Source organism: Hyperolius riggenbachi, chromosome 12, assembly GCF_040937935.1.
Source record: "Hyperolius riggenbachi isolate aHypRig1 chromosome 12, aHypRig1.pri, whole genome shotgun sequence".
NCBI classification, from domain to species: domain Eukaryota; kingdom Metazoa; phylum Chordata; class Amphibia; order Anura; family Hyperoliidae; genus Hyperolius; species Hyperolius riggenbachi.
Genome location: NC_090657.1, coordinates 171,157,508 through 171,178,272, shown reverse-complemented (window position 1 = coordinate 171,178,272; position 20,765 = coordinate 171,157,508). Strand labels below are relative to the sequence as shown.

General features: G+C 46.2%; 1 protein-coding gene across 2 annotated transcripts in view; it reads right to left on the bottom strand.

The window, feature by feature from the left end:
- ZGPAT (zinc finger CCCH-type and G-patch domain containing) overlaps positions 1-20,765 on the bottom strand; it is a 46,145-nt gene that overhangs the window by 21,760 nt on the left and 3,620 nt on the right. For both annotated transcript variants that reach the window (XR_011025308.1, XM_068263498.1), the window contains exons 2-4: positions 9,022-9,617; positions 8,073-8,206; positions 5,710-5,865 (exon numbers count right to left, since the gene is read on the bottom strand). Coding sequence is in view for 1 of the 2 variants with exons in the window: in XM_068263498.1 (XP_068119599.1) it covers positions 5,710-5,865; positions 8,073-8,206; positions 9,022-9,599 (868 nt within the window). In the remaining variant the exon portion in view is untranslated. The remainder of the gene's footprint in view (positions 1-5,709; positions 5,866-8,072; positions 8,207-9,021; positions 9,618-20,765) is intronic.

The window sequence follows — 20,765 nt, the reverse complement described above, 5'->3', positions numbered from 1 at the left end:
CGAAACAAAATAAATAAAAAAGAAAGAACTATAACAAGGAACTTGAAATAGCAACCCAGAGGTGAGAATTTTGAAGTTCTATGTTTTGCAAAGTGGTAGCCTGCTCCAGAAACAAGTTCCAGGGGTAGATTAGGGGCAGGATTTAGGGGTCGCCAATGAGCAATGTTTGCAACGTCATTAGATGTAATTGCCTGTTGGTACTCCGTTTGAAAGTGGAATTCTGTTCTATCAATGATTTCTCCTACAGAAGGAAGAGATTTCCAATTCTCTATCATAAGTTTCCTAATGGTAATAAGTGTACAGGAAACTAGGAACACTACCCTCTTCTTAGGCAAGTACCGTATATACTCGCAAGCAAGCCGACCCGCATATAAGCTGACCCCCCAACTTTTACCTGAAAAAACAGGAAAAAATGATTGACTCTCATATAAGCCAGGGGTAGAAAGTGCTGGCTGCGTGATCCCCCCAGTGTGTTCCAGTATAGCTAGTATAGTCCCCAGTATGGGTAGGTAGTGCCCCAGTATAGCTAGTAAAGTGCCCAGTATAGCTAGTATAGTGGCCAGTATAGCTAGTATCGTGCTCAGTATAGCTAGTATAGTGCCCAGTATGGGTAGGTAGTGCCCCAGTATAGCTAGTATAGTGCCCAGTATAGCTAGTATAGTGCCCCAGTATAGCTAGTATAGTGCCCAAGTATAGCTAGTATAGTGCTCAGTATAGCTAGTATAGTGCTCAGTATAGCTAGTATAGTGCCCAGTATAGCTAGTATAGTGCCACAGTATAGCTAGTATAGTGCCCAGTATAGCTAGTATAGTGCCCAGTATAGCTAGTATAGTGCCCAGTATGGCTAGTATAGTGCCCCATATAGCTAGTATAGTGCCCCAGTATAGCTAGTATAGTGACCAGTATAGCTAGTACAGTGCCCAGTATGGGTAGGTAGTGCCCCAGTATAGCTAGTATAGTGCCCAGTATGGGTAGGTAGTGCCCCAATATAGCTAGTATAGTGCCCAGTATAGCTAGTATAGTGCCCCAGTATAGCTAGTATAGTGCCCAAGTATAGCTAGTATAGTGCCCAAGTATAGCTAGTATAGTGCCCAAGTATAGCTAGTATAGTGCCCAAGTATAGCTAGTATAGTGCCCAAGTATAGCTAGTATAGTGCCCAGTATAGCTAGTATAGTGCCACAGTATAGCTAGTATAGTGCCACAGTATAGCTAGTATAGTGCCCAGTATAGCTAGTATAGTGCCCAGTATAGCTAGTATAGTGCCACAGTATAGCTAGTATAGTGCCACAGTATAGCTAGTATAGTGCCCAGTATAGCTAGTATAGTGCCCAGTATAGCTAGTATAGTGCCCAGTATGGCTAGTATAGTGCCCCATATAGCTAGTATAGTGCCCCAGTATAGCTAGTATAGTGACCAGTATAGCTAGTACAGTGCCCAGTATACGTAGGTAGTGCCCCCTCCTCTCCCCCCCCCCCTCGGCCGCCGCTATTACCTGAGCTGGCGCTGCATCTTCTATTATTCCCCTCTCCGCTCGTAAAGTAATTCAGAGCAGCGCGCCCCACGGCGGCTGCTGTGATGACTTAGTAGGAAGCCATAGAGAGAGAGCGGTTCCCATAACTACAGGAAGCCGCTCTCTCTCTATGGCTTCCTGCTTCATCATAGAAGATGCGGCGCCAGCTCAGCTGATAGCGGCGGCTGAGGGGGGGAGCAAGGGGGGGGGGGGGCGGGGGTGCGCGGACCACAGGTGACTCGCAAGCAAGCCGACCCCCAAAATTTTGACCCCCTTGTTGGGGGTCAAAAATTCGGATTGCTTGCAAGTATATACGGTATGTGATTTTGTACCTGAACTTTGGCTCAAGTACACTAGAGTACCTGAGCTGAAGCTTGGGTACAACATGAGATACCTGCCTAAAGAGAGGGAAGCCTCAGGATCCTACTGAGGCTTCCCTCCCTGCTGTGTTGTCCCCCATCGCTGAGCGCAGCCCCGCAGAAGATTAACGATAAGGCATTGTTGTTAATCCTATTGGGGCAGCGCAGCTCTTCTTCCTCCAGCGTAGCGGCGCAATAGCCAACCGAGCCCGCATGTGCAGGCGGGATGGCGCTCAAAGAGGGAGGATGGAGTAGCGAGGGAAGCCTCGATAAGATCCTGAGGTTTTCCTCTTTTAAAGGAGTTCTTTGCGTTTTTTTTTTAAATAAAAATGGACACTTATCTGGGGCTTCTACCGCCCCCCTGAAGCTGTAATGTCCCACGCCATCAGGGCTGTGGAGTCGGAGTCGTGGAGTCGGATCAATTTTGGGTGCCTGGAGTCGGAGTCGGGAAAAAATGCACCGACTCAGACTCCTAATGAATTTTTTAACTGTAATTAAAATAGAATAAAATAGAAAATATGATAAAATGCTCTATTTCTCAGATAATAGTCATTAAAAATAACGTATATACAGTATATATACAGTAATAGCTGTGTTCAGTCCACAAAAATGAAATAAACCAATCAAAATGAGTTACTTGTGCTGCTTCAATAAAGCAGTCCCCGTATTTTTAAAGTCAGATATACAGTACATATCTGATTGTGACTGTACAGTATATATGATGTGTACACAGGAATCTCTTATATATACTAAATAACGTTAATGCTGTAAGAATAAAGCCTGATGTGTAGCCGTGTCACTAATAGAGATGGTCAATGAGATGGAAATAATTCTGCGTTGATGCTGATTTATGCAAATGTATGCACTCTCTTTGCTCATGAAATCAAATAATTTGATATATGTTAAAATTTGGTTTGGTGACCACAAATTAAAGGGTAGCTGAGACGGATGAAAAGAAAAGTGTTATACATACCTGGGGCTTCTTCCAACCCCCTTCAGGCTAATCAGTCCCTTGCTGTCCTCCTCCACCACCTGGATCTTCTGCTATGAGTCCAGGTAATTCAGCCAGTCAGAGCAGTCTGGCTACGTGCCGCTTCCACAGCCAGGAGCATTCTGCACCTGCGCAATAGTGCTGCGCAGGTGTAGTACGCTCCCGGTGGCGGAGTGTGTGCATGCGCACTACACCAGACTGGCTCAAGTACCGGGACTCATAGCAGAAGATCCAGGTTGCAGAGGACGACAGCGAGGGACTGATTAGCCTGAAGGGGGCTGGAGGAAGCCCCAGGTATGTATAAAACTAATTTCATCTGTCTCAGGTTTACTATGTTACACGGTAGTACTATACCTTACATATGCTCTCCCCACAGAGCTGCAGGGAATCCACTGAGAATGTTGTGCACATTGAACACAGAGGTGTTGTCTATCACCCATAAACCTTGTTCAGATTGTGCATGAAGAATGTGTAATAGAGGAAGAATCATCATTCCACTGCAGAGTACCTGCACATCATTCTTACATGTACCCACAGTTACATTGCCTAGGGCCTGATAGATGTTCTTTGTTCTGGTCTGTACCTTTTACAAGTACTCTTACCAAGGACTAGTTTTAGTCTATGACTAAAGGGAATAAATATGGCAGTCTCCATATCCTTCTCACTTCAGTTGTCTTGTAAAATTCCTAAGCGTTGGCAGTTAAGAGACGAATTTCACGTTACATACTGTTAATCAACAAAATTGTAATATGCAAATTAGAGGAGTCGGTGGAATCCTAAACAGAGGAGTCGGAGTATTTTTAGACCGACTCCACAGCCCTGCACGCCATCCTCCAACGATCCGCCGCCAGTCCCGGTCCGATCAGCATCTGAGACCCACTGCGGCTGCGTGGCCGTGGTGTGCGCCATTGGGAGCTTACTGCGCACGCGCAATACGAGAAAACTTCGTACTGTGCCTGCGCAGTAAGCTCCGTTAGAGGAATATATTACCAAGACCAGCGGTGGGGAACAGAGGATCGTAGGAGGACGGCATGGGACATTACAGCTTAAGGGGGCTGGTACCCAGGTAGCTTAATGTCCATTTAAGTATCCGATTTGATCCTCAGCTTCAGCTCGGGATCACTTGAAGGCTACTTTCACACTACACGCGTCGCCATGCCTCGCGGTACTCCCCCCCCCCCCCCCCCCGCCATAGCTCGTTGCAAGGGCACTGTAAGTATATGGAGACTTACACACTATAGCAACGCGATGTGACAAAAGAAGCAAGTCCACCGCAAACTTCGTACTGGGTTACCGCATGATTTGTGCTTACCACAGGATTACACAGCAATGCAAATCTATAAATCAGTAAGTGTGTACGAGCGATCGCGGTAGTGGCGTGGAGACGCAGAGTGATGGGTAATCCAGTGACGTACTTCCTGTCCAGCAGGGACAATGTCACTGAGCGGGGGCGGGGCTATGCATATTACCCTGCTGCTGCCACAGGGTAATATGTACGGGGGAAATGGTGCCTCTGGCTCTCTTGCTGCAGGTCGATCGCACCGCTAAATATGTAAAACTACGGTGACCATACGTCCCGCTTTACCCAGAACGCGTCCCGCCTTCAGGGTCCGCTATCCCAGGCTGCATGAGGTCCTGGGAAACGTGCCGCTTTTAGCCGCGGGACGTCCCGGCCTCGGGACTCTGGCCACCGTACTATTAAATGAATTCCAGTTCATAGCCTGCAGCCCCGCTCCAGCCTGCATAGTCTCCGGCAGGCAGAGCAGGGCTACAGGAAGATGGCTGCCTAAGCCCTCTACTGGAGACCATTTGTGTCTCCAGTACAGGGCTTTGGGCGCCATCTTCCCTTAGCCCTGCTATTCCATTCCAGCGCGGGAGATTGGAGGAGCAAGATCTCCGGGGGGAGCTGCACACCAGAACCCAGCCGGGAGAGAAGACTTCTGTCAGGTGAGTAATTTCTTTTTTTTCCAGGTGAAATGCTGCCCAAATTGCATCATTTTCTGCTAAAATGTTGCCCCCTATTGCATTTATTTTGTGCTGAAATGTTGCCCACATTGCATTTATTTTGTGCTGAAATGTTACCCACATTGCATTTATTTTGGGCTGACAGGCTGCCCACATTGCGTTTATTTTGTGCTGAAATGTTGCCCACATTGCCTTTATTTTGTGCTGAAATGTTGCCCACATTGCCTTTATTTTGTGCTGAAATGTTTTTATTTTGTGCTGACATGTTGCCCACATTGCGTTTATTTTGTGCTGAAATGTTGCCCACATTGCGTTTATTTTGTGCTGACATGTTGCCCATTGCGTTTATTTTGTGCTGAAATGTTGCCCACATTGCGTTTATTTTCTGCTGACATGTTGCCCACATTGCGTTTATTTTCTGGTGTAACTGTTGCTGCATTTATAATTTAATGGTCATAGTTAGCTATGTTTGCTGCTTTGCGGTTACGGTATACTATTAAATAGCATCACACAGTTTCTGCACACCCATGATGCGAATCCTCGTTTGACCACATCATGGCGTAAACACTGCTCTCTTATGCCTGTTACATCATTACGTTAGCTCCGCTCATATAATTTCATAACCACGCCCATTTTTCGCTACGCGTGCCGCAGCCCCCCCCCCCCTCCCTGAAACACCCCACCCCCCCCCCCCCCGGTTGACCCCACAAAAATCAGGTCACTCTAGTAAAACTAGCCTAATGCTGCGGACCAATTAAACAAAATCAAAATATTTTCTTTCGACCTGAATAATCTTATCAAAAATACAAAAGTTTGCTAAAAATTGAACTGTTAATAACCACCCTAACTGTCCACTTCTCACAGGTGCAATAATGTAACTTACCTCGAGCATACGCAGCATCCTCCGCCCCCTCATCATCATCAGAGGAAGAGGACTCGTCACTCTCCCGGAGCGGGGGGAGGAGGGCGTCGGCTTCTAGGACAGCTTCCTTCAACAGCAGAGAGTCAAACTTCACTGTGTAGAATGAGTCGTCTATGTCTGTAACACAGAGGGGGGGGGGGATCAGCAAGACAGTCTATATGAGGAGCAGGAAATAGTAAAGACAATAGCATGAGCCTATGGGACTGATGTTTCTTCTCATTAAAGTGGACCTGAATTATTGCACAGGACAGAAGGAAAACAGAGAAATGCACCCTGTATGTATTTAGAGCTATCTATCCTGTCTAACTCCCCTCATCTGTTACTAATCACCAGTGTAATTTGATCTCACATCTGTGTCAGCTGGCTGCCGTGGCAGAACAGCTAATTTGTAAACACAGGATGTTGACCCTATGTCTGCTTCCATGAAAGCAGGAAGTAGACACACTGCAGATTGCGTATCTTTTAGAGTAGAGGTGAAGATCTAAGTTCAGGTCTGCTTTAATGCGGCAACACAGTTTGATCTCTAAGAAGTGTCAATATTTTAATGAATATCAGAAGCAGTTTGCGTTGGAACACAATCAAACCAGCAAACAAGGAAGTGCCGTGGCTGGTCCTGTAACACTACAGAGACTGCAATGCGCATAAAGAAGTGTAGGCGGCACCATAAAGATAGTATTTATGCTCTTTATTTTAAGGTATCAGACATAGAAAAGCGATGTTTTGGAACAGTTGTACCTTTCTCATGCCTGTCAGTACCCTAACTAACAGATCGCTATTACTGTGTATTTATACAAGTGGCCAAATAGCGGTCTCCTCCAATCAAATCGCAGGTAAATCGCATAGCAAATGTGTTGCTGTGTGATTTGCTTTGCAATCTCCCATTTGAAAACAATGCACTGGGCAGCTTTTTTTTTTTTTTTTTTTTTCACACCAAGAAACGCAACTGCACCCGCTATCCCTGCGAAACGCATGCTTGAAAACAAATGAAGACTATGATTACAATTTTCAGTGCGTAAGGGCCCTAATGAAAAGTAAATACAGATGTACCACCTTGAGATAATTTGTTTTCTCCCAGTAAAAGTTTACTTGGATTTTTTTTTTTATGATATAAAAAAGTTTAGGTTGGTTTAGAGCCAGCATCCATGGACTTTTTACTTCAGTTCAAGTTCATCAGTTTTAATGTGGCCATACTTCAGGCAATGATGGACAGATTTAACCAAGAGACAAATCTCTCTCTAATCAAATCTGATTGGAGAGAGATATGTCGGCTGCCCATACACCGCAGGCTGGTCCCGATTGATTTCATGCTGAAATTGAGCCGGAATCGGCTTTGTGACGTCGCATCCACCACCTCGCCGGCCAGACGCTGTCCCCTAATGTCCAATGTGCCCCCCCCCCGTTCCATATACTTTACATGTCCATGTCCGCTGCTGGCGCCCACGTGTACGGATGGGGGGTGGAAACTGAAGCCAACGGTGGACACGGACAGGTAATGTATACTGCACTGGGCACCTACAGTCTTGGGGGATTCACCGCTCGTCTCGATATCGCTCACCGTTCCCGCCACGTATTCGATCTACCATGACAGTCCAAACAACATGCTTGGCCCAAAATTGGTCACATCGTCAACTGGGCACGCACTTGGCACCAATTTCCATCCGATTCAATAATAAATATTGATTCGGATGATCAAACAGCCGTCAAGTCCATAGATGTATGGGCACTTTCATTGTAGTAGTACCATGTTAGCTATCTGTTAAGAACCAGAGATGAAGCACCCTCTTGTATTTTACCTTATAAATCAGTGGGAACATGACAGTAAACACCTAATCTGCTCTTTGTTTCATTGTTCTCTGTTTAATCTGACTGTTATCACCTCTGATAAGAATCCCCAACTGAGCACTCAGTCTAGCTTTGCTACGGAAAGATTATAGCTGAGTCTGTCTTCTCTGATGTCTTTTCAAGCCCAAGCCTGCCCCCTTGTGGCTCTGTTATAATGACTCAGCTATAATTATTCCCTGCAAAGCCAGACTGAATGCTCAGTCCGGGATTCTTATCACAGCTGATAACAGACACTTTTAGCAGTGAGGATGAAACAGAGAGCAGGGTAGGGGTTTTCTCTAATGTTCTTACTGATATATATGGGAAAATACACAAGGGTGCTTCGTCTCTGGTTCCCTTTAAGGCAGAAAATTTCCCACATTTTTACAGCTGAGATACAAACTATGTCAAATGGAACTTGAAAGAAACCTGAAGTCAAAGGTCCATGTGCACTAGTCCTCAGCAGGTTACTTGCTGTGGATACAGGCTTCGGTGAATCTTACCTATAATTCGTGCCGGGTACCAAATGCCATCGCTGTGCCGGGCCAAACAAGGCTTGTCAATGCCAAGGGAACTCAGGTCTGGCTCTTCAAACACTCGCAGCTCATTTGCCGGCACTACCTGTCCATGGGAGAACCTGGGTGGATGGGAAGATGCTGTTAAATGGACATGACACATGCTCATTGTCCATATGCAAGGTATACAAGTGGCCCTGGGTTAACAAATGATATAGGGAGGTTTACCTGTAAGTTGAATTTGTATGTAAGGTGCAACACTGTGTCCCCCATGCACCCTTTTGAATCCAGTGCCCCATTCTGTGCCCACACTGCTCCCCATTGTGCCACTGCTCTGTGACCCCACTGTCCTCAAATGCAGTCACTGCTCCACTCTGTGCCTCCATGTGCTGCCATTGTTCACCTCTGTAGCTTTTCCTACCGCTATTTTCCCCCCTCTGTGACTCCTCCAGCCACAGCCAGACCCCCGATTGTGCCACCAGAGTCCCCTAAAAGAGATGCAACCAATGCGGGCACTGCCAATCTTGTTAGGCTGGTCCTGGGGGTATGCAGGCACAAATTGAAACCTCTCCAGGGGTGACCGTAGGTGAGCTGACTTGTATTCATGTAATGAAGGTGCCGGGAGATTCGGGCGCAGGCAAAAGCCGAAAAACAGTTCCCCGCAAAAGTCCCAACAGCGTTAATTAATATCCCCCCTTCATGCCGCAATTGAATCGGGGGTTAGACGCAATCCAGCTTCCAGCTATTGCTAGCGGTCGAATTATGGTGTTTTTATCATAATTTGGGCTCCACCCAAATTTACACTCGAGCTTACGTACCCCGATATGTGGTTTTCAATTCTATTACCAAGTTCAGAAGTGCTTTAAATTTGCAGCACTTTTCAGACAACAACTGCAGGATCTACTCTATGAAAGTTCCATGTATACCCGCTACTTACTTGCAATTTTCATTAAAGCGACACTTTTCGTCTAGAAAATAGGGACAGGGTTTCATGGCCTTGTGTGTGGGGTACAGATACAGAACTCGAACTCCAGGGCTCCCATCTTCCGTCCGCTCTGAGCCAACAATCATGGCGTTGTGATACTCCAGAGTACCCCATGTGCTATAGTAAGGGGCTCGAACTTTCATCCCGCTAGTTGCATCATCATTTTCTTCCTCTTCTTCCTCCTCCTCCTCCTCAGTGTCCTCTGAATGGCTGGAATTACTGCCCTCCACCCCTGGGGCCTCATTGAGCTCAGTTTCATTACTAAGCTCCCCTACAGCCCTCTTAAATTCTTCATACTCCTCGTCATACTGCGAGGAGGAAGAAGGTCCACCAATGCCAGACAGTAAATTGGATTTCTGCACCGATAACAGGCTGGACTCTGTCAGTTCTATCAGCTGCTGTAAGTCCGCCTCAAGTTGGATGAGATCAGCCTTCTGTGAAGGGTCAATGTCTCCATTCAGCGTGAGCTTGACCTGCTCCAGCTGAGCTCTGTAAGTCTGGATAGCGACTGACAAACTCTCTTCATCCATCGCTTGACAGCTTAAATTCTGTAAAATGAAATACCACCATTATTATAGCAAGAAGACTCCCAACACTTCTGCCAATGGGAAAGAAATCAACACCTTGAAATATGTAAAAGTGAACCCAAGGTGAAAAAAAAACCTGATATAAACAATTGTATCTATCCTCCTACTCCTAAAAATGATTTTTATTTTTTTTTAGATATCCCATGGTTTTATTTTATGATTAAAAACGTAAAATAAAAAAAAAATAAAAAAAGAAGGTTGAGGCCCCTGTCACTCTTGTAACATTACATAGCGATTTGATTGTTCTGCAATCGTATCGCAACATTACCGAAAGTTCACACCATACCGTTATGGTACAGTGAGGCATACAGTACAATGAAAGTATGCCTCACTTCAGGGGGTAAACGCACGCATTGTACTGTTAATGCAGTAATGCATTACTGCATTAGTACCCACCACACTCATGGCCCCATAGTGCTAGCATAGCTTCTGTATGCACCAACTTTGTGCATTAGACGACAGTGCTGTGTATGGGCAGGCAATAAATCCCTCTCCAATCAAAGAGGGATCTATTTAAAGTGGATCTGAACTCTTGCACAGGACAGAAGGATAAAGCAGAGGGACACCAAGAGCCCCAAAAGTGTAATGCGTCTTGGGGACAACAAATAAATGAGAAGTTAAAATGATACTTACAAACCAGGGTTACCAATAGGCAACCACTGTATAGGCAGGTGGGGAGAACAACCCTGACCCCACTCAGTAATAAAAAGTCGCTCTCTGTAGACAGGAAAATAGGGTAACAAACCTCCACCCAGGGAGGACTCAATGTAGTGTACAAGATACAGAGGCGCCAAAAGAATAAAAGGTAATTAAATTAACTTGAAAAACCAACTGGTTAAACAGAGGCGCCGAGCTCACTGATATAATACAGATGCTGTGACTCCTACTGTATTTTGCCTGAGGAAGCGGGATGTATGGCCCGTGAAACGCGTCGCATTGTTTTTTGGAGTTCCGAATAAATTGTTGACTGTCTGAATCGCAGACCTTGCCTGTGTGTTTGGAGGGGGTAAGACCACCGCTGCCTCCTCTGTTTAACTAGTTGTTTTTTTAAGTTCCTTTAATTACCTTTTATTCTTTTGGCGCCTCTGTATCTTAACAGGACAGAAGAAATACAGAGAGAAATGCACCCTGTAAGTATTTAGAGTTTAGCCTGTCTGATTCCCGCTCATTTGTGTATATTTACAAGATGTAATTTGATCCTCCCTTGTGTCACTTGACTGCCTATGGCAGAGATGGCAGATAAGCCCATTTGAAAGCACAGGATATGTCTGCACAGAAAGAATATGTCTGCTTCAGGAAGTAGAAACAGCGCAAATTTATTTTAGGATTTGAATCAGCTGTAACAAAGAAATGTTTTTTGTTTAACCACTTCAGCCTACAGTGTTGTTTCACCTTATGCATCCAAGCAACTTTCACTTCCCATTCATTCGCCACTAACTTGATCACTACTTATCACACTGAAATGATCTATATCTTGTTTTATCTGCCACCATTTAGACTTTCTTTGGGTGATACAGTTTGCTAAGAATTATTTTATTCTAAATCCATTTTAATAGGAAGATTAAGAAAGAAATGGAAAAAATTCATTATTTCTCAGTTTTTGTCCATTATAGTTTGAAATTAATACATGCTACCGTAATTAAAAGATTTTTCACACTATGGGTCTCAAATTTACAAATAAGATGCTTCCTTTGAGTCTGAGACTCATAAATTGTAGACTACTCACTTGAAAAAAAGGAAGAAAAATATATATAAAAACTTTATCATTTATTTATCACAAATTATAAAAATATATAGTAACTTAATCCTTTATAAAAACCAGAGCACTGGCTCCAATAACCTGGGGACATAATCATCGACCTGAGGGTCCAACGTTTGATTATTAGCATCAAGAACAAATCAAACAGTTCAAGCAGTTTGAAAGCTGGAGCTCACAGCAAAAATAGGCCTAAATGATGTGGACCACAAAAACAGTTCCGGTTCAAAGCACCTCCCTAGCATTGCAGTAAACATAGATAGCAATAGATATTCATCATCCTCTGAGTGGCAATGTTCCTGGGTAGACAGTGCAGTCAGTGTAGTCACCAACTCAGGTGCCCCTCCTCTAATCTTCAATCATAGTACATAAGCGAAGTTCATCAAAGTATCCATCAAACATACTGTTTACGTGACCATCAACCTCAGAATCAGTTGTAGTTTAGGATGTAATTTAGGAGATCACTGTGTTGTTATTCAACAGGTAAGTAGATATACAGTGTAAAAGTCCGCCAGGGAATGTTCCCTTATGCAGCTCTCCAATCCATAAGAGGTCACGTGATGGAAGATAGAACATAAATGTCATGCAGACTCAAAGCATGGGGATCCCGTGGTGGGCTATATTACTGCCCTTGTACACTGCCCTCAGTTGAGTTGGTAATAAAGGAGATAGAGTCCATCCATGTGCATATTGTCATAGTAAAGTGCATAAGATGCAAGGGAATACTCATCCGTCCTGTACAGGTCGAGGCCAGTGGTCCCCCAGGTGGAGCGATGCTACTGGTGGGCGATGAGCCTTGGTTTGCCGACCGGTTTCCCTGGCAAAGTCGCCAGCATCATCAGGGCAGGCTCATCAAGCGATCCCGTCTGCATGGATGCCGGCCTAATAATGGCGCCCGGCGGCCCGAGGACGCCACGCCGCACGCGGGTCCGCCCCACGCCAGCGCGTCACAAGGTTGCGCGCGCAGGCGAGAGGACAGAGTCCGCGTCGGCATGGAGGAGCAGCGCACCTCCACACCCCACCGTGCGCGCCATCTAGTGGCCAGGATGGAGTTGGCCGTGATGAGCTGATACCAGCTCTATGGCATACCACAGAGCGGGGAGGGGAGAGCGCGCAGCTCTAGGCGACAAAGGTTGCCCAATGTGACGCCCCGAGGCCGCCTTGGCACCATACCACTGGGCTCCCCATTCACCCCAAGCCCACCACACGGGGCCCATACCCGCCAGGCCGGGGGGACGCCACCACAGGGGCCGGCGCGCCACAAAGATAGAAGCCCATCGATGCTTGTAAAACACCGATAAGCAGAAAAATTCAATAAAAATAATAATAATAAAATCAGTCAACTATACCCTGGAGCACACGCTCCCATATCGGGGGCATAGGCTGGACATCTCTGGGCACATCGAACCCCCAGGGGGCCATCCCCACGGCCAGGCCGCACCGGCCCCACAGGGCAGGGGAGGGGAGAACAAGGAGCGCCCAGGGGGCCATAGCATCAACACACAAGGGGATTCGCCTAAAATCCAGTCTATTCAACAAATAAACATACAGTTTTACTATAATCTGAGTATACATCTAAAATAAAGTATACATAAATCACATATTCACCTAATATATCAATAAACAAAGGTATCCCAACTAATTGTGGGACACGGCTGTTATCCAAAATCAATAATCATAAAAAAGAAGTGGTCTCGTTAATGCTAAGTCTAGCGGGTCAGAGGGGGACCCCCACATAGGACAGGGCATCACTGGCCCATCCCCCCCCGTAGGCCAGGGACAGCACACAAGAGCAACCAAGGAGAACAGGTTGAATGGTCAAAAAGATCTATGGACAAGTTTATGGGGTAAGCCATCAGGGACGGGTGACCCCCCCCCCATATGTGACAGAGAACTTGGCAAAAGGTTTATAAAAATGGGGCATAGTCAATGCCTTCATTCAAGCCTGGAGACCGAAAGGCCTTCAGCTTGTATATCCAAAAGGCCTCACACTGGAGGAGCCTCCCGTCCCAATCGCCCCCCCTTGGGTCCAAGTGCACCCTATCAAGCCCAAAGAATCGTACCTTTGCTGGACTAGCATTCTGACATCCAGCAAAGTGTCGTGCAACTGGTGTATCATGGGATTCACACACAAACATCACATGGGATCACATCACATGGGATCCTACACACAAACAGTCACCCAGTCCATCCCTATCTTCACTGAGTGAAGCTAGTCTAGGAGGCCCAACTCCAGCCCCCAAAAAATTTAAAAAATCACAATTAGATGTTTCACAAACACACTTTGATATTTTTTCACCAAAAAGAAAAGGAGCCCCTTCGGCATCATCTCTAGAATCACTTTTATCCAATATGTCACATGATGAATCCCTATCTTCTCCTAATCTCAGTTCACAATCTTCACTGTCCTCTGTGACATCACAACAACATTTTTTAGGAGTGGGCAGGCCAGATATGAGGGACAGGGGAGGCACACAGAAATCAGGCAAGTTGAAGGACAAACATGGCCATCAGCACAAGTAAACCAACAATTGGTGTATAAACCAGCATCGATTGCTGACACCATGGATGAACCTATGTCAAAACAAATTATCAATCTATCTGATTTTGTGTTAAATGACGACCATGTTACAGTCCTCAACTTGGGCCTTGGTTTTGCGATTACCACCAACTTGGACAAATTTGAATTGGTACGTGATTTACATCTCTTTTGTAGACGTGTGGCCCTTAAAGTAATGTTTGGGGATGATACCAGAGACCCCATTACTCTTACCACCTCACAGGATCAACAAGCACAGCAAGACCTAATGAGCCTATTGAAGGATTGTTGTCCCATGGGTGATATTAGTGACATGAGCTTGATATCTTCTGCTTCTGAAGTTGACTTACCAGACAAAACAAAAGTGAGACCCAAGTCCCACTTTTTTCCTGCATTATCAACAGTTCCTTCATTGCAAATCTTTGCGCTATCCGTAATGCGAGACCTTGAAACACTTCCTTTTGGAAGTGGACCTCATCCAAACCTGACCTGTGAACAACAAAGGGCCCTTGACGAATTGTCGGGGGCTCCTAATCTGATGATCAAGCCTGCAGATAAGGGCGGCAACGTGGTCCTCATGACCAAGGGCCGATATGAGCAAATATGCTATGATATACTTAACAACTCTGATTGGTATGAGAGGGTCTCGATGTCGAGGGTGGAGGCCAGTACAGGCGAATTTAAAAGACTGCTGGATGATAACCTAACAATGGGATTGATATCCAAAAAGACTTACCGGTTCCTATGGAACCCTAACCCGAGATTACCGACATTCTATGCGCTACCAAAGACGCACAAGTCAACCACTAATCCCAGTGGGAGACCCATTATATCTGGGTGCGGTTCCCTAACGGCGAATGCAAGTATCTATGTAGATACGCATCTTCAGCCCCATGTGAGAGCACTTCCCTCATATGTGAGGGATACAGCCCATCTGTTGACCATCCTAGATGGGATGGGGGTGCCACCTGGGGCCTGGCTGGTTACCCTCGATGTCGAGGCCCTCTACTCGAGTATACCACATGAAGAGGGCCTGGAAACCATTAGATCAGTGTTAACTAGTCTACCCATTGATAGTATTCCGCATAACATCTTCTTGTTAAAGCTGCTGCGATTCATCCTAACCAACAATTTTTTTACCTTTGACTCCGCCCACTACCTCCAGGTGCAGGGCACAGCGATGGGGACAACTTGTGCCCCGTCCTATGCGTGCCTGTACCTGGGGGAGTGGGAGAGATGTATTTTTTCTGATGAAGGTTTGAGTGGACTGCTACAACATGTAATCACCTGGCATCGCTTTATAGACGATATCTTTATGATATGGACTGGCACCGAGCAGGACCTGACCAAACTGGTGAGACTGCTCGGTGACAACTCATTCAATTTAAAAATTTTTATGTCTAAGGATTTGCACAGCATCCCCTTTTTGGATGTGACAATTTACATAGATGAGAATGGCATGTTACAGACAAGATTATATAGGAAACCGACAGCAGCCAACTCTCTATTGCATGCTAGTAGCTTTCACCCCACTCATCAGATACGCGGCATCCCGACAGGTCAATACCTTCGGGTGCGGCGTAACTGCTCAGATGACTCTGACTTTCAATCTTCGGCTGATGACTTGCAGCAACGCTTTCGAGCAAGGGGTTACCCCAAAAAATATCTTAAGAGGGCCTATCATAGAGCCAGTAGCACACGGAGATCAGATCTACTATATAGACCAACCGATTCGCGGGATCCAAAAGTTAGGGGACTTTCCTTTATTACTAAGTTCTGTAGTGAACACCAACAGATCAGATCTTTGCTACATAAACATTGGCCCTTGCTGATGGTGGACCCTAAAGTTGCCGCCCTTGTCCCAGAAAAACCTATGCTGACTTTTAAACGGGCCCCTACTATAGGGGACAAATTGACACGCAGTCATTATTCAGGCCAAAGTGGAACTGGCAAGTTATGTAAGTGTACTACCTTAGGCACATATCCCTGTCATTCATGCAACCAATGTCGCTATATCCTTGTGGGTAGACAATGTACTCTGAGAGCTCGAGACAAAACACTGACCACTAGACACTATACAAACTGTGAAACTGAGGGGGTCATTTATCTGCTTCTTTGCCCGTGTGGAGCCTTCTACGTAGGCAAGACAGGCAGAGCATTTAAGAACATACATATGGGATCAGTGAATCCCATGATACACCAGTTGCACGACACTTTGCTGGATGTCAGAATGCTAGTCCAGCAAAGGTATGATTCTTTGGGCTTGATAGGGTGCACTTGGACCCAAGGGGGGGCGATTGGGACGGGAGGCTCCTCCAGTGTGAGGCCTTTTGGATATACAAGCTGAAGGCCTTTCGGTCTCCAGGCTTGAATGAAGGCATTGACTATGCCCCATTTTTATAAACCTTTTGCCAAGTTCTCTGTCACATATGGGGGGGTCACCCGTCCCTGATGGCTTACCCCATAAACTTGTCCATAGATCTTTTTGACCATTCAACCTGTTCTCCTTGGTTGCTCTTGTGTGCTGTCCCTGGCCTACGGGGGGATGGGCCAGTGATGCCCTGTCCTATGTGGGGGCCCCCCTCTGACCCGCTAGACTTAGCATTAACGAGACCACTTCTTTTTTATGATTATTGATTTTGGATAACAGCCGTGTCCCACAATTAGTTGGGATACCTTTGTTTATTGATATATTAGGTGAATATGTGATTTATGTATACTTTATTTTAGATGTATACTCAGATTATAGTAAAACTGTATGTTTATTTGTTGAATAGACTGGATTTTAGGCGAATCCCCTTGTGTGTTGATGCTATGGCCCCCTGGGCGCTCCTTGTTCTCCCCTCCCCTGCCCTGTGGGGCCGGTGCGGCCTGGCCGTGGGGATGGCCCCCTGGGGGTTCGATGTGCCCGGAGATGTCCAGCCTATGCCCCCGATATGGGAGCGTGTGCTCCAGGGTATAGTTGACTGATTTTATTATTATTATTTTTATTGAATTTTTCTGCTTATCGGTGTTTTTCAAGCATCGATGGGCTTCTATCTTTGTGGCGCGCCGGCCCCTGTGGTGGCGTCCCCCCGGCCTGGCGGGTATGGGCCCCGTGTGGTGGGCTTGGGGTGAATGGGGAGCCCAGTGGTATGGTGCCAAGGCGGCCTCGGGGCGTCACATTGGGCAACCTTTGTCGCCTAGAGCTGCGCGCTCTCCCCTCCCCGCTCTGTGGTATGCCATAGAGCTGGTATCAGCTCATCACGGCCAACTCCATCCTGGCCACTAGATGGCGCGCACGGTGGGGTGTGGAGGTGCGCTGCTCCTCCATGCCGACGCGGACTCTGTCCTCTCGCCTGCGCGCGCAACCTTGTGACACGCTGGCGTGGGGCGGACCCGCGTGCGGCGTGGCGTCCTCGGGCCGCCGGGCGCCATTATTAGGCCGGCATCCATGCAGACGGGATCGCTTGATGAGCCTGCCCTGATGATGCTGGCGACTTTGCCAGGGAAACCGGTCGGCAAACCAGGGCTCATCGCCCACCAGTAGCATCGCTCCACCTGGGGGACCACTGGCCTCGACCTGTACAGGACGGATGAGTATTCCCTTGCATCTTATGCACTTTACTATGACAATATGCACATGGATGGACTCTATCTCCTTTATTACCAACTCAACTGAGGGCAGTGTACAAGGGCAGTAATATAGCCCACCACGGGATCCCCATGCTTTGAGTCTGCATGACATTTATGTTCTATCTTCCATCACGTGACCTCTTATGGATTGGAGAGCTGCATAAGGGAACATTCCCTGGCGGACTTTTACACTGTATATCTACTTACCTGTTGAATAACAACACAGTGATCTCCTAAATTACATCCTAAACTACAACTGATTCTGAGGTTGATGGTCACGTAAACAGTATGTTTGATGGATACTTTGATGAACTTCGCTTATGTACTATGATTGAAGATTAGAGGAGGGGCACCTGAGTTGGTGACTACACTGACTGCACTGTCTACCCAGGAACATTGCCACTCAGAGGATGATGAATATCTATTGCTATCTATGTTTACTGCAATGCTAGGGAGGTGCTTTGAACCGGAACTGTTTTTGTGGTCCACATCATTTAGGCCTATTTTTGCTGCGAGCTCCAGCTTTCAAACTGCTTGAACTGTTTGATTTGTTCTTGATGCTAATAATCAAACGTTGGACCCTCAGGTCGATGATTATGTCCCCAGGTTATTGGAGCCAGTGCTCTGGTTTTTATAAAGGATTAAGTTACTATATATTTTTATAATTTGTGATAAATAAATGATAAAGTTTATATATATTTTTCTTCCTTTTTTTCAAGTGAGTACCGTAATTAAAACCCATTTATTTTATTTGCCCCAGTTATTACACCGTATAAATTATGTCCTATCACAATTTATGGCGCCGATATTTTATTTGGAAGTAAAGGTGCATTTTTTCAATTTGCGTCCATCACTATTTACAAGCTTATATTTAAAAAAAATTATAGTAATATACTCTCTTGACATGCATATTCAAAAAGTTCAGACCCTTAGGTAACTATTTATGATGTTTTTTTTTTTTATTGTAATGTTTTTTAATTAAACATTTTATTTGGATAATTTTTGTTGTGGGAGGTAAACAGTTAATTTGAAATGTAATATTGTGGGTTTAATAAAAAATGCATGTGGGTGTGGTTTTAGTATTTGGCCACAAGATGGCCACAGTCAAAAAGATCTGGAAGCGAACAATTTCGCTTCCAAGACCTACAAGGAGGACGGGAATCTTTTTTTTGTGCAAAAAGACCGCAGCCTCTGATAAGAGACCATCGTTTTTTCTGCCGGGGACTTAGATCGATGAATTGGAACTATGTTTCCATTCATTGATCTCGGGGCTAAAGGAGGGTGGCGGGAGCGCGCCCGGCACAGTGGCAGCAGCACAGTCTATCTGGACGGATACATCCGTCCAGATAGACTTAAGTGGTTAAAGGTTATTATGCTGTTGTGTATCTTTTAGAGCAGAGAGGAGTTCTGAGTTCAGGTCCACTTTAATAGTAGATCTGGTGGCACATTGAGTGATGTATGGCCACCTTAATGCCTGGTTCACACCATGCAATTTCCAATCAGTTTTTGGGTCGAATCAATCAGTTCCGACTACGCTAAACTGATTTCCGATCATTTTTCTGATCAAATTTCCGATCACTTCTGTACAAAAACGACCGGAAAACAGATCAGATATCGATTTTACCTAAAATCTAACTGGGAAATTGCATGGTGTGTACCAGGCATAAGGATGTATACACACATCCAATTTAGTTTGACCAATCACTGACCAATTTGACCACCTCCACGTAGTATGATTTTAAATACTATGAACAGATAGTGTAAGTAAGCCCTCAAACTACAGTAGAATCTCAGTGATCCTGCACCGGCGGGGATCAGCTGATGCCAGGAAAGTGTGCATTGTGGTTGCTAGCTAATAAAGTACCGTACTATACCCCTCTCTATATACATAATATAAACTCTGTATTAACCCCCCTGGCGGTTTGCAAAAAATCCGCCAGGGGGCAGCAAATCTTTTTTTTTAATTTTTTTTTTTTTTTTTTCATGTAGCGAGACAAAGTCTCGCTACATGATAGCCGCTGCTCAGCGGCATCCCCCCAGCCCCTCCGATCGCCTCCGGCGATCGGAGATCAGGAGATCCTGTTCAAAGAACGGGATCTCCTGGAGGGCTTCCCCCGTCGCCATGGCGACGGGCGGGATGACGTCACCGACGTCATCGACGTCGTGACGTCAGAGGGGACTCCGATCTGCCCCATAGCGCTGCCTGGCACTGATTGGCCAGGCAGCGCACGGGGTCTGGGGGGGGGGGGGCGGCCGCGGCGAGAGGAATTGCGGCGGATCGGCGGGTAGCGGCGGCGATCAGATGCTACACGCAGCTAGCAAAGTGCTAGCTGCGTGTAGCAAAAAAAAAATTATGCAAATCGGCCCAGCGGGGCCTGAGCGGTGCCTCCCGGCGGCATAGCCCGTGCTCAGCACGGGCTTACCGCCAGGGAGGTTAATAGTTAACATACAGTAACTGAAATTATATTAAGCTTGTAGGAGCTGTGGAACGTGGTCTCTAAGCACAGCAGAGCCCACAAACAGCTTAAAGGACAACTGAAGTAAGAGGTATATTGCGGCCGATATATATATTTCCTTTTAAACAATAACATTTGCCTGGCTATCCTGCTGATCTATTTGGCTACAGAGAGAATTGAATGTGTGCATTCATGAGGCAATGCTCATGCAAATATGTATTCGCTTTCGCATGCCAACTTATGCAGGGTTGAAAACCAATGCCGCAAAGCGGTTGCCCTGCGGGAATTAGTTCATGCTACAATAGCACTATCCAGGAGCGCCACGAGGAGGCTTTCCAATGCATATTTGCATGAGCATTGCCTCATGAATAGCCAATTAGGCCAAATTTGCTTAGCCAGATATGTCAGGTGTTCACTTGGTGTTTAATGCACATTCAATTCTTTGTGTAGTGGTTCATTTTGTATCCCCCCTTTGGAGGCGGGTGGTGGATGGCTCATTCCAGGTGGTGTGAGCCCTGGAGTGGGCTGTCTGTGCCTGTCCCCCCCCCCCCCCCCCCTTGGAGTGCTGTGTGTGAGCCAGCCCTGAGCTCCAAAGCTCAGTGCGACCCATGCTTCATTCCTTTCCTTTTCAAATGTGTTGCACCCAAGATATGCTCAGTAGCAGAACGCAATAGAAGTTAAGGTAAGTGCCTATTTTTAATATTGGGAGGTGGGTGCGGGCGGCTCTCCCCGGCGCTGGCCAC